Source organism: Ischnura elegans, chromosome 8, assembly GCF_921293095.1.
Source record: "Ischnura elegans chromosome 8, ioIscEleg1.1, whole genome shotgun sequence".
NCBI lineage: Eukaryota > Metazoa > Arthropoda > Insecta > Odonata > Coenagrionidae > Ischnura > Ischnura elegans.
In genome coordinates, this window is record NC_060253.1 from 23,250,400 (window position 1) to 23,267,401 (window position 17,002).

The following is a 17,002-nucleotide window of genomic DNA, read 5'->3' on the forward strand; positions in this document are numbered from 1 at the left end:
GTCATGATGGCCCAACGTTTCACTTTATGATCTTTGATCCCCATTATTACGATCGGAGGTCAAAATAACAGCAACACGGATCGAGGAACTTCAAGCCTTACTTTGGTACCCTTTAAAACCTATGTTTCGACACGATTATAGTCGTATAGCCCGATGTTTGCCTCTATGACCTTTGGCCTCTGTGTTAGCCTTGGAGGTCAATTATTGGATAAGATAGGTATTTGGGCAATACTAATGACTTAGGCACCCTTTGAAACCTATGGATCGCCACCTTTGTTGTTATACTATCCTTTTTGGCCACCTCTATGACCTTGACTGTGACCTTACTGGGTAATCGGTTGAATATTCGTAAATAAAAGCGCTATTTTCGGTTTTATCGTGTCCGACAATCTAAGAATTTGCATATTAGTCAATGAAATTCAGACTTTTTTATCCAATTTTTAATCAAATATAAGACAAATTATAAATTTTGGTTTGGACTAACATTGTGAGGTCAAAAAGTCAAAATTGTAAAATTTTGCTTAGAGTAAACTAAACTTAGGACCTTTCTCCATGAGTATGCAAATTTTTTATGAAATTCTTGAAGCAAAATTACTAAAATTAGGAGTCAAAAATGAATAATGTCTGCATAGTCATAATTTTATAGTACCAATATGCGGAAAACACCCGGATTTTTGGTGAAAAAATGTTTATTTTCTGTTCGAGGGATGAATTAGACATAACTGACCAAACCAAAAAATAACTGCACTTGCTTCAGCCCGTTAATTAAGCCTTTCTCATGAGTATCCTATATAACGGCAGCGTGCTCTGATGTCTCACGTGGGAAAAGTAGGCCGTTTCTCTTACTAATTGTAAGTCTTCCCACTTCCCGAGAATAACTTCCACAAAATGATCAACCAGTTAATGGTCATTTACGGAATTCAGACGCACGGATTTGTAGACCTTTTTTTCGACCCATTTTGACAGTCATGAAATCTGCGGATGCGACCAGTCAGAGAATTTATTTATTTATTTAATCCAGTCCAAAAACAGCACCAGGCCGATTACAGAGAACTACAATAACAGGAAAAACAATTTAATAATATTAAGCAACGTAACCAATAAAAAACAAAAAATATTCAACACTATTTACAAATAAATAACAAAGAATAGCAAATTTCATCGGGTGGGGTGAGGAATAGGGGGAGAATTACGATAGTGATGGTGCAAGATGGATGATGGATGAAAAAAAGGATCAAAATTTGGAACACATTTGGCATAGGAGTTAATGGAAGAAGGAAGTCTGAACAGAAAAGAACGTTTAGAGACAGAAAGACGGGGGGTTAAACAATTAAATAGGTCACTGGACCTCGTCGTGCGCGAAGGAACATGAAGCGGAAAAAAAGAAAGAAGCTCAGATGATCTGTATTTGCCATTAATGATATTTAAGAAGAGTCTCCGGTAATTGAGGAAAAGGCGATCAGCTAAAGTAGCAATGCCAAGAGAGGATCTAATCATATTGAGGGAGAAGTTACGAAAAGGCAAGTGGCGGTAGCGGACAATAGGAAGGAAAAAATTCAAAGGGCGTTCTATGAGCTTTAATGAAGAAGGTGTGGCCGTAGACCAGATTTGGCTGCAGTATTCCAGGACCGGAGAGACACAGGAAAGGAAGAAGGTGCGTAAAGCAATTAAATCCAACACCTCACTGTGGCGATACATCATACCCACCAAAGACATAGCGCGAGTGGAGATGGATTTAATTTGCTCACGGAAGAACAGCTTGGAGTCAAAAATAACCCCTAAATCCTTCTGAGAGGTGACTGAATTGTAATCCGTGCCTCTGAAGTGAAACCAAATGAGGTCAAATGATTCCGATTTCATTGCCCGGTGTGTCTTTTTTTCCAGTTATTTATTTCGATTTTTCAAATAAGCTCTTATAAAAAATTTTTTTTTTAACCAGCCTTTATATTTAGATTACAGGGGATGAGCAACGTTTATATATGACACAAAGCAAAAAAACTCAGTGACCCCGAAAAACCAAAAGGGACGTATAGGGGGGCTATAGGTTGACTGGGGGGTGGTTAAAGGGGGTTGGAGAGAAAAAGTTATATTTTCATATATTGTCATCGGAAATGAAGAAGTGTGCAAAATTTCAGCGTTTTTGCTTCACAGGAAGTGAGTCAAATTTGAGTGACAAGATTTGTACCAGACAAACAGACAAACAAACAGACAAACAGACAGGTTGGTGAGTTGATATAAAGGCTGGAAAAAAACAACTTTCATTCACTTCCTTTTTCTTAAAAACTGTCCGCCACATTGCATTACCACGTGTGAAACGGCACGCAAGTGGTCGTCGCTTACGAAAAAAGCTTAATATCACCACACGACGAGACACTTGCACTCAACGATTGCGTTGCGTGCAAGGGTGACAATAGCGAAGAGTTGTCCGAACAAGCAGGGACGCCGATCATTATCTTCTTTTTATCGACCGAGCGATTTCCCCTGATATTTTTTTCCGCCGCCAAGAGAACTATCTCCGTCACGGGTAACATTTCCCTATCATTTGGCAATTCAGTGCGCGGGCCAGATGCGCAAGATATGAATACTTATCGAGACATTTTTCAAAATCAATCTATATATCTTCGTTTTCAGCTGTTTCCACAAGACAGTTGAAGATTTGATACTCGGGTAGTGCTACTGCGACGTGCAATTGGAAGCGACAAGAACGTCATGGCGAAGTCTACAAGTCCCCTGCTGCCCCTAACGGCACTCGTGGCAATGCTGTGCCTCGCAGGTAGACAATAAGTTGATACTATGAATATGTCCGAAGTCTGTAAATTCAAATGTCGATTTAAATTTGAAGGAAAAAATATCTCTGAAGTTGGTCTTTGGATTGTCTGAGGCAATCATTAACAGGGAGGGGAGCTGGCATTAACCTATCGTAGCTAGGTTATGAGTGTAGGTTATCTTTTTTCCTCTCTCTCTTAATGATTACCTAAAGCAATCGAAATACCTATTTTGTAGATATTTTTCACTTCCAATTCAAATTGGTATTTATACTTCATGTCTTTAGATAAAGTTACTTATTTAAATTAGTAACTCAGCTTAATTAAGTTGATGCTATTATATTTGTATATCAACGAGTCTCAAATGACACTTCTAGGATTTACGCACCCTGCAGGAAATGAAATTATTGATACTTTGTGCCGTGTCAAGTTTGGTTTTGATCACTCAATGGTGCTGGGAATACTGAGCTTTTCAGGTAATGGGTGGGTGTAAAATGTTACGTATCGCCTATCTATGAATATTTCTCACCGTGCGTCTGGAAATGCCGCATCTTCCCGGTTGTGAGTTGATACAATGATGATTAAACGTTGAGTTTTGAGTTCTTAGTGGGGCCTCTGGGAATACAGAATATGAAAGATTGTGAAAATATTGAAACAAAGTCATATATTATTGGGTTTTAGGTCCCTCACTAAGCTGTTGGAAATGCTCTAGCTTGCAGTTGGTGGCAGTGATCATGATCCTGTTTCAGCTCGGGATGTTGATTCCTGACGCTGCCTCTGAATATGTTGTGCCTTCCAAGAAATAAGAAAGTTTAAAAAATATAGTATTGAGTTGGATTCTACCTCCGTAACAGGGTTATTGGAAAGCTATACCTTGTAAGCATTCGGTACGTTGATACAAGATTGCGTCAACTCTGGGTGGTGTTTCCTAATAGTAAAAAAAATAATAAGTTTTTTATAACTCCATGCTAAAAAACATTTCATTAGCAAATGTTAAATAGTTTTAGATAGCCTTGAATGAGAACCTGTTTAAGGCTACCATCAAATAATAATACATTATTCTTTTAGTACTTAAAGATAGATTTAGTTTGTGTAGTGGCAGTCTCTTAACAATTTAAGTACGTACTTAAAAATCTACTTACAAAAAGTTTATTTAAAACTAATTTACATCAATTATTTACAACAATATTTGCTCTGAAATGTGGGTAAACTCTTTTCGGGATTCTCTCCGGGTTAATTTACCCATAACGGCCAACGTTTCAAGCTCCGACTCGGGGCTCATCCTCAGGGCTGGTGAATGTTGTTTTATTTTTGGCGTAACTATGGGGGGGGATAAGGAGATATATCCCCCACCCAAAAGCCTCAGAGAAATAAAAAAATATATTTAAGACTATTGTCTAGTTTTGACATATAATAACTACTTATGCTTAAGAAAAAATAAATAAAACAACATTCAGCCCTGAGGATGAGCCCCGAGTCGGAGCTTGAAACGTTGGCCGTTATGGATAATTTAACCCGGTGGGAATCCCGAGAAGAGTTTACCCACATTTTAGAGCAAATATTGTTGTAAATAATTGATGTAAATTAGTTTTAAATAAACTATTTGTAAGTAGATTTTTAAGTACGTACTTACATTGTCAAAGGGAAAGCATCAAATCACATTTTGCTCTAAACTCTTTGGTGAGAAGCCAAGAATGCGCAATTATCAATTTTTTTTCAAAGACTTAGAAATAGGACATGCCTAGAGTAACACATTATACACCTTTGGCCCTGTACACAAAAAATATCTTTTAAACATCTTAAAGCTTGGTTTTGGCATGGATATACTTTTTATGCAGGGAAAAGGGAGAAGGCGGGTACTGAAATATTTTAGAGTTGCCACTTCCAGTATAGAAACACCGTAGAGCTTTATAAATACATAGACGCCTAAATTGAGGACTACGTAAATGAAGAAAATGTTGGAAGGATTCCTAATGGCGCTTGTGACCCTGCTGTCCCGTAAAGGTAGTGGGCAAATTGATAAAAAGTTTTATAAATTTTGGTCGTGAACAGAGGCACACAAGTGATGTAATCGCGATCGATCTTCACCTAAGCGTGACCCTTATCGAGGCCCTTACTTTGCTGAAACAGTTTTCGGGTCCATTAGGTCATATACTATCCGCCTCCATGGGACAGCAGGTGTCTCTGGTAGTCATGTACTTTATAGGATTTGTATCACCAAGGGTGGCACGAGGTCACTCTGAGGGCCGTATCTTACAGTAATAATAATAATAATAATAATAATTAAATACTCCTACATTTTGTTTTTACATCTTAACACAATAAAAAAAACAAGAAAAGGAGCTTCAGGTGGTCTCCAAGGTCATAGGACCAGAATTGAGCCACCATCAAGCAACAAAATGAATGCCAATAAACATGATAATGCAGTAAGTGATACATGAGTGTTTTATGTAAATAACATCAAAATAAATTTTCAACTATTTCTTGCGAGAAGAGCCAGTCTTTAGCAAGTCTCAACATGACATTTGTGGTTTTATTTTATTTTTATTCTAGCGGGCAGTAAATGAAATAATTTTGGCCCCATGTAAATAAAACAGCGTATATATAAAGTTAACTTGGGTCAATTTGCAAATATAAATGACTCATAACTTAAATTATATTTATATTTGTCACTTACACTCGGCATATTTCCACTTCTGGCAAAAAACAATTTAAGCACTTTGGATAAATACAAATGCCTTCTTGGCAATTCTTGGTAATAACTGGTTATAATTGGGCAATATTTTAGGTGCAGCATTTCAAATATCCAATGTGTCGTTGGTTAACAGAGACATGAGATGAAAATTATCAGCACCTCTTTATCGTCATTCATATCCGAAAAACAACCTATTATGCCAAAAGTTCTCAACTAGGAGTGCAATCGAGTCTTCCCGTTATCCAACTGGGTAGTTTCCTTCATCTAATAAAACGAAAGGCATTGATTTCGATTCGTTACCCACCATTAGTGTATTCATAATATACAAAGTTTTTCGTTTTAGAAATAGCGGTTTAGACGAATGGCAATGGTCCGTTTTTATCCTCATTTGAAAAGGGCCAGATTGGCGCCCATGCGATGCCACTCCACGTGACGTCACTGGGACCTAGTTTCTATACGAGAAGATAGGAGTTATACATCGTCTGAGGTTACCAATGCATGCATGAGGCGCAGAGCTCAGGGAAGCATGTCTTAATAATCACTTATTAAAACTGGCTGAGGTCGGAAAGTTTTCTTCATTTGATAAGGTATTAATAATCCTTATTTAAGCCAAGCGCTACCAGCCAGCAGGGTACTCAGCTACCCGCTAGCAGCCTGCGTCGTATCAGCGCTCAACTCGCCTCAAGGTCACCTCACAGGGCGGCAGCGGGAACCAGAAATACGCCACACGGAGAGATTTCCCGGCATTCATACTTACGCGTCTCGTTTTCGCGCGCTTGAAAATATTCACTTTTCATTTAATCGCGAAAAGTAGATATCGTCATTTAAAAATCTAAAAGCGTGAAATACATACTCCAGGAGTAATAATCTTTCGATTTAGGTAATAAAAAAATAATAGGAAACCACCCTATTCCAATAATATTTTACAGGATATGTTTTTACATCGATTGGCATAAATTGTGGGAGTGTGCCGAAAGAATGTCTAAAAATTGAAAAATATGCACCACCATATTGGGACACTGAGAAAATGTTTTTAATGCATAGTCGAGCGCCCTCGGCTTTTCCCTCTTTTTCTCTTGCACCTACTCTGCCAATGTTTTCTGTCCCAATGAGGCCTATTTTTATCGCAGGTAACACATCCCCATTACTTGGAAATTCAACGCGCGGGCCACATACGCAAGATATGTTTATTTATAAACAAACATTTCCAATATTTTCGTATACTAGTTTTCAGCGATTTTCGAGAAACTGTTGTAAGATTCATCCCTCGGTAGTATATGTGAAAGCGACAGTGACGTCATAGCGATGGCGCATTTAGTTATGAATCTTTTGATACTCACCTTGAGGAAGTCCATGGATACTCGAAGAAAGATCTGATACTCGCTAAAATACTGTATACTTCCGCAACGTTTATTATGGTGTGATTCAGGCTTTACTGATGATTGAATGTGATGATTGCTGTTATTAGAAAAATATATATTCGATAGAAAAAATTGACGTAATTGTGCGCCCAGATTTTCAACTTGGTATCAGGCCTAAACTGTGAATCCCTCGGTTTTTCTTGGAATGCCGAGCCACATGGGTATGCATATGTACATATATTGTGGACAGGGCGCTCATAAAACCTTCCCGGCCAACATAAGCCAACTCCTCAATAAGTATATTCCCACGTCACCAACTTCCCAGTCCACACAACTCCAACTAAATGATAGACAATCGCCCTGATTTGTAGGTTTTTCTTGTCTTGCAGGTAGTTATGAAGTTGAAAAGATTGATAGATTTATATCAACTTGGGCTGACAGCGCATTTATCCCATTCCCAGGCCAGGAGCCACCCGCAAATCCTAATTAAGTGTGAAAATTTCACAGAAGAAATATCACTCAATAGGTATTTTTTGCGGAGATCAAGCGCAAAAGAATTTACGACATGTATTACGATATATATTCCTAATTACCGCCATGTTTCTTGACGCAATAAATACTTCATAGGCCAAAATATCTTGGTGGATACCCAAGAGAAACAAATACTACAGAAGAAACATTGCTGGCCTTAGTCTGAGTGAACAGAATTTTTACAGAAGTTAGCGAACTTCTGTAAAATCTCTTTCTTGTGCAAATTGCTAGATATCACTTAAGCTATTAGACATCGGCATTACCACTACTGATATCCGGTGAAACCGAAGGAATATATTAAATTATAGTAAAGATTAAGGCATGCAGGTAAATTCCAATTTTCTTCGGGAACGAACGCATTAAATTGTGCTGATAGATCATTCAGATGGGCAGGCTACAGAAGGAGTTTGGTTTGACTTTACCCTGCTCAAATGCTCTATCCTTACATTTCTTTTTTTCACCACAAACAGGTGTCCACTCTGCGTCATTGCATGTTCACAAGATGGCGGAAGGCCAGCTCCCTCCAGTCATGTTCTTTCCGGATGAGAATGGACGCATGTGGCCCGCCATCATGAACGTCCGCGAAATCGTCCAACCACGCATCAACGAGAAGGACGACGTCTTGTTCTACATCTTCCGAAGGCAAGTTGTTATATATATGTAGCAAAGTGAATCTTCCGTAGGCAAAGTCCTTCTAGGAGATTCTTCCGTTGGCAAGTAGTTAAATAAATAAATATAATAATAAATATATCTAACAAGGAGAATCGAAAACAGGAGGTAATTTCAAATACTGAATATATGAGGCAGGAACTTCAGCTAGAAATCACTGGTTCATAATGACATTAGAATATATGTATTCTAGTCATAAAATAGGTAAAAAGGGTTTTTTTTCAAATAAAACTGCATTCCATTAGATATTTTGACAACTAGTGTTTTTAGGATAATTCGAGTTTGCCAATTGAATCCGATTTTTCTTTTTACCAATCCAAATTTTGGGTCCTTAAACCCAAAAGCCAGATATCGCTCAAGATGGTGGCGATTTTCACAACCTCAGCTGGACTGTCAACTGCATTGGGATATCAAGGCATATATGAATTTTTTTCTTCGCTGATACTTATTTGAAAATATACCCTACATGTTTAAGAACCCATCGAGCGACTTCAAAGGGCACACTTATGTCAGTTGATATAGTTAAAGTTTACATGAACATTTGACTGAAAATGCAAGTTATGGATTTTATCCAGTCAGATAACATATTTATCGTAATTTACTTTTTGGCCTCAATAGCCACAACTACTGAAAGAAAATATTTTTAATGAAATATCTGGAAATTGCGAAAAATCCACAGACATGGGGATCCCAGTCGAGGCGAATGATTTTTTCTCTATGTGTTATTCCCACAATTTGTGCATTGCGGGTGACTCCGTAAAGTTATCATCATGGCTAGTCCCGGTATACTTAAATTATCAAGAAAGTATTTGGTTTGAGTTGTTCAGTCGCGATGACACCTCTTCATTTACATTTCCTTTTCAAAAAAAAAAATGTGGGGATCGGGTTGGCGTGGTGGCTAGAGTGTTGGCTTCCCACCCGGCGGGCTGGGGTTCAAATCCCAGCAGTGGCAGAGAGTTTTCAGAGACTGCCCGATCCCTGCTTGAATGTTGTGTGGAGGACATTTCAAGCGCAACACTCCGTCCGTCGCAACGCTCCGGTCTCTTTGGCGCATTTCGTTAAGAGCAGACTAATGCCGACGCCAGGTTTCTCTCCACCCTTCCGTAATGGCGCAAATGACCTAAGCTGTCGGTCGCCTCCTCCATGTACCAAGTACCCATACCAAGTTAAAAAATTGTCTCAATCACTCACAACAGGGAGAAGACTACACAGGTGTTTGTGGATGACGTCGATGCCCTGAAGTCCTCTGGATTCGACCCAAAGGCGAAGACTTTCATAGTCACTCATGGATTCCTCTCCAGCGACTCTTCGGACACCGTCCAACAGATCAAAGACAGTTGAGTACCACAGAATCACCTAATTATAAAATAAATATGATTCAGATTAAAAAATAAAATCAATTGTACTCAGTAATATTATCAATATAAAATCACAATTCCGACACGCTAAAATCGAGGAACTAAGAAAATACCTGGCGCTAGTATGGCTATTTTTTAGATTTTTCTCATTTTTTATCATTGCATGGATTAATGTTATCAATTCATGGGTAAATTCAGAATTTGTTTCCACCAGTTTTAAAGGTGTGATGCCATAGAAATGGCATGTCTAAAAACTTTGCTAAATTGAATTGTATTGCTTTGGAATTCACAGGTTTAAATTTAGTCAGTAATATTGCACGAATTCTAAAATTTCAATATGCGTAACCTCAGTTTCAAAAGGTCACACATTTTTGCTTTGACTCGATAGCCACTCTAAACAAATATAAATTATAGCTGTTCTCATTTCTGTGTATTTGCGACTGTGCAATGCCTTGATGTGAAAGTTAAGCTGGCCGTCGCTTTCAATTTATATTAACACAGTATTTTTTTATCCTATTTTATACCCAATCAGGAGATAGAAATATAGGTGCTGTAGGTTCTGTGGGGACTCGTTCTCCACAGAATCGACGGCAATGGCCACTGCAGGATCACTTTTCCTGTGAATTCCACAGATAAAAATACAAATGCGTAATTACGGGGTTACTTACGCCATAACGAAATATGATGTACCCATCAGAGCGCCATAGCGTTCAGCCGTTTGGCGCTTCGTGGCAGCACTGTTGCTATCATCGTAGTCAGAATGCATGCCTGATTTACAGGGTGAAGAAGAATTGAGTCACAAAATTTAAACCCATGATAGCTGATGCCAGTAGGACCCAAAATTACCAGTAATATTTAGGCCAAAAGTTCTCTACATTTTAAACTGCAGAAACGTTGTGTCAAGTGCTCCGACTGGCCGCGAGTTAGCCTTGTTGCCGCGCTACCACTGAGCTATCGAACTGCCTCGGATACATTTTGATCTACGGCAGACAAAGCATTCAAGGTCATCAGCAGTCCAGAGAATCCGGCAACAGTGTGTAAACTCGCGCACAATAGGAGCGCTCGGCGCAAAGCCTCTGCAGTTTAAAAATGGTGCATTGAGTGCAATGATGCAATGGATCTAAACATAATTATTAATTTTGGTTCCTCCTGACATCAGTTATCCTGGTTCAAAATTTCGTGGTACCATTTTTCTCCTCCCTGTATGCAATCGTACTGACGATATAAATAAGGACGCTGCATTAGAGCACTATACCATTATGAGAATGACTATTTTGCTCTCTTGCGGCTTCTTTCTTACTGCTCACGTCCCATTTGAGTCCAGGAACTCATCTCTCTCCTAATACTTATTCCCAGTGTACCTTGGTGCGATGGATTGCAACGTGGTTGGCGTTGACTGGTCAAGTCTGGCGCACAACATCATCTACCCAGAGGCCAAGAAGAGCACAGTGCCAGTCGGTCAGTACGTCGCCAAGTTCATTGATTTCGTAGCCAGGGAACTAGGTTTGAATACTGGCGACCTCGAGCTTATAGGCCACAGCCTTGGGGCCCACGTGATGGGCATCGCGGGCAAGAACGTGCAATCCGGCAAGATAGCCAGGATCACAGGTGAGCCAACGATATTTTTAAGCCCAAAGATTTCCCAAATTATATTTAACAAAGAATGATAGCTAATTATTTTTTAAGTAAATGGAGAAAACAATAGCGTTACTTCTGCGAGGAAAAAAATTTCATCCTGTCATGATCGTGTCATTATTTCTAGAGAATGTTTTCTCGATGTATTCCTTTATCCCATTCCTCGCTCTACTAAGATGTTTGCCGACTGTCAAAACATATAAAAGAACAGCGTTCCTGTGTGGCAGCGCAATAACCGAGACCTGAGATCAGTATTGAAACTCTCAATTTCGGTATTACTTCGGGGAACGAAAAAAGTTTGCAAAAGAAGCACTTTTAAGTATATCAGATTTAAAGCCTAACACCTCCGTCGGTATTAGATTTGACGATATTATACTTTCCAATCGAAATCAATTCCAATCGCATTCAAACAAATAATGACTGATCCCGGGTTGATAATTACATTGAGAGTCATTCAGCGGTTTGGAACGTCACGATTTATCGTCGTATTTATGGGCTGCCATTTGTCGCGTCAGGATGACCTGCCATTCAACCGTTTGGCAAGTTCCGACTTGTCATCGTAAGGAACGACGCGACGTGTCGGTCTGTGCGACGATAAGTCCATAAGCTTTGTGTTCCATTATGTAGCGTGTAGCATATTCGGGACCATAAAATGATAGGCCACACAGAGCCTGGGGACAAAGTGATGTTATCTCGGGGAAAAATGTGCAATCCGGCAAAGTTTCCAGGATCATAGGTGAGTCCTCGTAACTGACTAAGTCAATCCAACGCTGCCAATCTTAAGGCTGAACCAAACGACACTTTATTTAGTCCAAGTCCTCGCATTTTAGAGAGAACAGGATGTTTAGAGAAAGACGTAAAATATTGATGACTATCCTGGGTGCTTTATATGATTGAACTCGTGCAAGGTTTGAGAATCCAATCCATTTATATAAACCTGATATCACTATGGGCAAATTTATTTTTCGCTTGAGCTATGACTCAAATAATTATTGGTGGATGGCACTAGGTCTCATTTTGAGTAAATTCCAAACTAAGAATGAAAATAAAAATACGAGGAGCGGTTTTAGCGATGATTTATGCGTCTACCATGCGTAATCTGAACTCAAGACACTGGAAATCCAATTCGAAACAGTATCATTGTTCACTGCACCCGTAAAAGGTATAGTTCTATCATGCCCACGAAAAACGGAGGCATTTGATTCCTCAATAGCTAAAGGATTTTATAATTATTGCTAAATGATTTGAGATAAAAGCGAATGTGATAGCTTTGTGGGCTAAGTATTAGGATAGGTTAGTAATAAGTATTAGGATAGGCGCCCAGCACATTGCCTAAACACGCAGCCACCATCGGAGTAGGGTTTATGATGCATAAAATGGTGGCCGCCGAATATAGATTGTCGTTTGGACAGGTTTTATTGTAATTAGAACCAATTTTAATAGTCCCGTGTGTGTGGTGTGTTGCCGGCAGGCATGGACCCAGCGGGTCCTCTGTATTCTCTTTCGGACACATCTGACCGCCTGGCGGTGGGAGACGCCGACTTCGTGCAGGCCATCCACACGTGCGCCGGCATCTACGGATTCAACGGCGCCATTGCAGACGCTGACTTCTTCCCCAACGGAGGAACGTCACTCCAGCCTGGCTGCAACGTCATCCTCGGTGAGTGAACATGAGTCATTTAAGCCGTGCCAGAATGGCGTACTCACAAATATTACATCAAAGGGTTTTCAAGAGCGCCGCTAGAAATGTTGTCGCTCCGCGCGAACTGAAATTAGATTTCAAAATCGCCACGCGCAGCATTATCAGTTATCTATTTCCAATTTTCGCGAGGAAATATACGGCAGTAATGCGTAATTGAACCAAATAAATCATATAAATCTCGTATTTAACGTATACGAGACGATTCTAAATTTATTTATTTCGCAATGACTTAAGCTATGTTCTTGTATCATTCTATGGAGGAGTGAATTTTTAACTTCTCCATTCTCGAATCTACTTCCATGATATTATTTTCCTCGGTTAATGATCAAATAAAAATATTATGCATTACCCTTCAGTGAACGTTTCACGCTTAAATTCGAGCATCAGCACATTTATTTAAGTAGCAAATTGGAAATAAAGAGTTTGGATAATTGGAATAATTGTTGTGCATAATATAATTTAAAGAGTTTTCATGTCCATATTAAATTTTTCATTGGCAACTGCCCTCCCTCACGATGGCAACCAATCAATCAAATGCCTTTAACGTTCCTTTTGGCGGCTAATTGCTCAAGTGTCCCCAAATATACCCTTTCCCCACATTCTTCCATTTAAGTTTAAATCATGGGATGTGAAATACTACTATCTGTCACTAAGCTAGTTCAGGAAAATTTCATTGAACTGGTGACGATCATTTTCCAGTTTACACAACGTTGAAATTGGCTGTTTGACATAAAAATGTTTGAAAAGGCATTTGATGCTGAGACGGAACCAAACAACTTTGCTTGTTGTATTTTTAATTGAGTAAATTCAATACCTTTTCGAGATTTTTTGCGATTATTTGAAAGTATAGGTAGCATTACTACACAAACAACGTTTTTAATGCATGCCAACCTGGGTCTAAAAAGGGAAGCCTTTCCAGTGTCACTTCCAGATCTCGTTCAAATTGTGCTAGGTGATAGAAAATGTATACCCATGAGGTGTAGTTTATGTTTCAGCTGTCAACACTCAGTAATTTTTAGATATATTTTGCAACAGGAAAACGCCTAAATCCATGCAACCCACATTGCAACAATACACGGTTAGTGCTCTTCGTCCTAGCGACGGAGTATAAGGGCCTATTGTTGTGTTGCGGATTCGTGCGGCGTTTTCCTTGTACTGTCCGTCGCTATTATGTCGAAAAGCATTCAGCGTTGGCAGCTGAAACAAAAACGACACCCATTGTGGATCGATTTCCTATCACCTGACAATATTTGAACGAGATCTGGTGCTGACACTTGAGGGACTGTATTTGTAAGTACTGTCGTAGGTAGCGGGAGGAATAGTGGATGATAGGTAAGAGATTATCCCTGCCACAAAATCGAACGTAATTGTGGTAGCACTAGCACGTGGCTGAGTGTATGTTGGGAAAAGAATAAATGCCCCACGCCACACACCCAAGAAATGACTTGCAGAGTATCGTGTAGTCATGTGCATGCTCAAACTCAATCATGGGATTCTTCGCGTTCCTTTGTAAGAGAGATGATTAAAACACTCTTTCCTATTGCAGGTAGCGTCTGTTCCCACAGTCGATCCTGGATCTATTTCGCCGAGTCGATCACTTCCAACAAATTTCTAGCCGTCCCATGTGACTCGTACGAGAACTTCCTTAACGGAAGCTGCAACGATGGAGAGAAGGTGCCCATGGGAGAACCCACACCCACCAGGTGAGAGCTCAGGTGGTAGCGCTTTTCCGCATTGGTGGATCAACAATGGTGGCTTCGCACGATCAACTTTCAAATAATGAATCCATCAGTAGATAATTAGTTCATTATTATCTTATAAACGCTCATTCATGCACACTTACTAGTTCTGTGCGGTAGTACTCATCCGCGTCGGTGGATCAACAAAGGTGGCTTCATTCGACCAACTTTCAACTAATCAATCACTAAGTTGATTAGAAGTCCATCTTTGTCCCATAAACTGCCATTATTGTACACTAGATAGTACGAAAATAACCAGATGCACCAGCTACTAGAGTTTAGGATAGTCTGTATGTCCCACTCGCTACTGGTAGATGCGCACGCACACAGCTAATTAAAAGATGATAGCACGTTTTATGTATGCATTGAGTTCTTCAACTGTGTCTTATTTTATGTAATAGTTGTTATTTTATAACCATTAACCATTTGTAAATACTCGTATTTTTCTTTGATTACTATTAATATACATATCATATGAGAAATTGAAGAATAATTTCGATTGTCTTCCTCAGTGATTATGTAAATTGCTGTATTTTAATTTTTAGGGATACGCTTATGATTTAAAGGACTGAACGGTTTTCTGGAGGAATAATTGGAATGTATATGTGCTTTGAAAAGAATATGAAGCCTGCAGTTGAGATATTTACATCGAATAGTGACATTACTTAGAGATCTTCGAGTAAAAATTATCATATTGCATATTTTGGTTGGCATGATGTTTGAGTCATTTTCTCCTAATTTAGAGTTTAAGAAGCGTGCTATATGTTTTTTATACCATGATATAACGTAAAACATCGTAAAAATCAGTTAACTTCCCATCAATCAATAAATCAAATTGTGTTTGTTGATTTAATAATCCTGGCGTGTACTGAATTAAGAGTATCCGCCTCAAGTACAACACAGTATTGAACAATCCAGCCTTATCCCTACTCTGCGTACTTAAGCAATATATTAGCGCGCGATATGCTTGTTAGTTGATTGGTGGGTAGGCTTTCGGGGTATTTGGAAATCTGAGAACAGTCTCCTGAACAAGGCCGAAAAATCCACGAAAGACGCCATTCGGTCACAGCTTGTCTTTTTGTAAATGATTTTTTCCTCTCTTCTTTTTCGTTGCAGCACCCGCGGGACTTATTACCTGAACACAGCGAGCGAACCCCCGTTTGCTCTTGGATAGAAGGAAGTACGGAAGGAAGTGGAGGTGGAGAAAAGAGGGAGGATGAGAAAGCGGTGATTTGAAGACAAACACTCGTTGGACACACTTTTCTGCAGGATTCGATGACTACGACTATCGAAAACTGGCAAAGGCGCCAAGTTCACGCCTCTACGCATAGTAATCGTATATCCATCGCGAGGCCTGGTGGACAGTAAATGGCTCTCCATAATTATTGGTCAGGGGAGTTCCAGGTCTTATTGTGAAACACTTTTTATTCAGTAGAAGAACCGGAATTTACTACTCCCTCCATCGGGGAAAAGAAATACATGGATCAGAAAACAAATAAAATATTCTAAATAAAATATGCTGACATGTAATCTATGTACGATTAAGTATGCATTATATAAATAACAGAGTATAAGAATAAGAAAATACTTTGGCTGTGACATACCTGTTATTTCATGGTTGATATTTGAGTATTTTTTATTTTAACTCGGTTGTCAGGTAGTCTTTCTGAATGTTACATATTGAAGCAATTGATTTTTATCATTTAAATTATGCTAAATGTTTACAATTCGTGATTGAGCTATGAGGAGTTAATTTGCTGATTACATGACCAACAATCAATAGAATGATAAATTATTACAAAAGGAAGTGGGTAAGAGCAAGTGAGCATAATAAAGTTTACTTAATATTTCATCCTCACATTTCTCCACTTTTTTTAACTAGCAGTAAATTACGAAGCGTCAACTGAATAACGAGGAAAATCCTAGTAATTACCCGTCATGATATTGATAGTAATCATTATGACATAGATAAGCAATTTAAATAAAAGAAGTTAAACGTGTTTTTATATGGCCTTCACGAAACTGATAACCCTAACTTATTGTTAGTCACATTACTAATTGCTAGGTCACACTACTGAGGACTTAAAATATAGCGTCCAATCGACATGGTGCAAGAACATTCAAGTGCTAAAAGTGCATTTATTTAATGTAGGGCGTCAAATTAAAAGCTAGCCGCGATAGGGTAGTTTCCTTCACCAAAGAAAACCAAAGGCAATGATTGCGAATCGTTACCCACCACTAGTGTATTCATAATATACTAATTATTTGGTTTTAGAAATCCCCGTTTAGACGAATGTTAAGCATCAATTTCAACCTCATTTGAAAAAGGCCAGATTGGCGCCCATGCGATGCCACTCCACGTGACGTCACAGGGACCTAGTTTCTATACGAGTAGATAGGAGTTTTACATCGTCTGAGATTACCAATGCATGCATGAGGCACAGAGCTCAGGGAAACATTTCTTAATAATCACCAATTAAAATTGTCTATGGTCGGAAAGTTTTCTTCATTTGATGAGGTATTAATAATTCTTATTTAAGCCAAGCG

General features: G+C 39.0%; 1 protein-coding gene across 1 annotated transcript; it reads left to right on the forward strand.

Annotated features, from left to right (window-relative positions):
• The first annotated feature begins 2,630 nt into the window (after positions 1-2,630).
• On the forward strand, positions 2,631-16,313 carry LOC124164085 (phospholipase A1-like). The gene is made up of 7 exons (XM_046541260.1): positions 2,631-2,773; positions 7,823-7,994; positions 9,218-9,357; positions 10,736-10,987; positions 12,486-12,674; positions 14,263-14,419; positions 15,572-16,313. Exons 1-7 carry the CDS (start codon positions 2,710-2,712, stop codon positions 15,627-15,629), a joined length of 1,032 nt encoding a protein of 343 aa, XP_046397216.1. The 5' UTR covers positions 2,631-2,709; the 3' UTR covers positions 15,630-16,313.
• Positions 16,314-17,002: the final 689 nt, after the last annotated feature.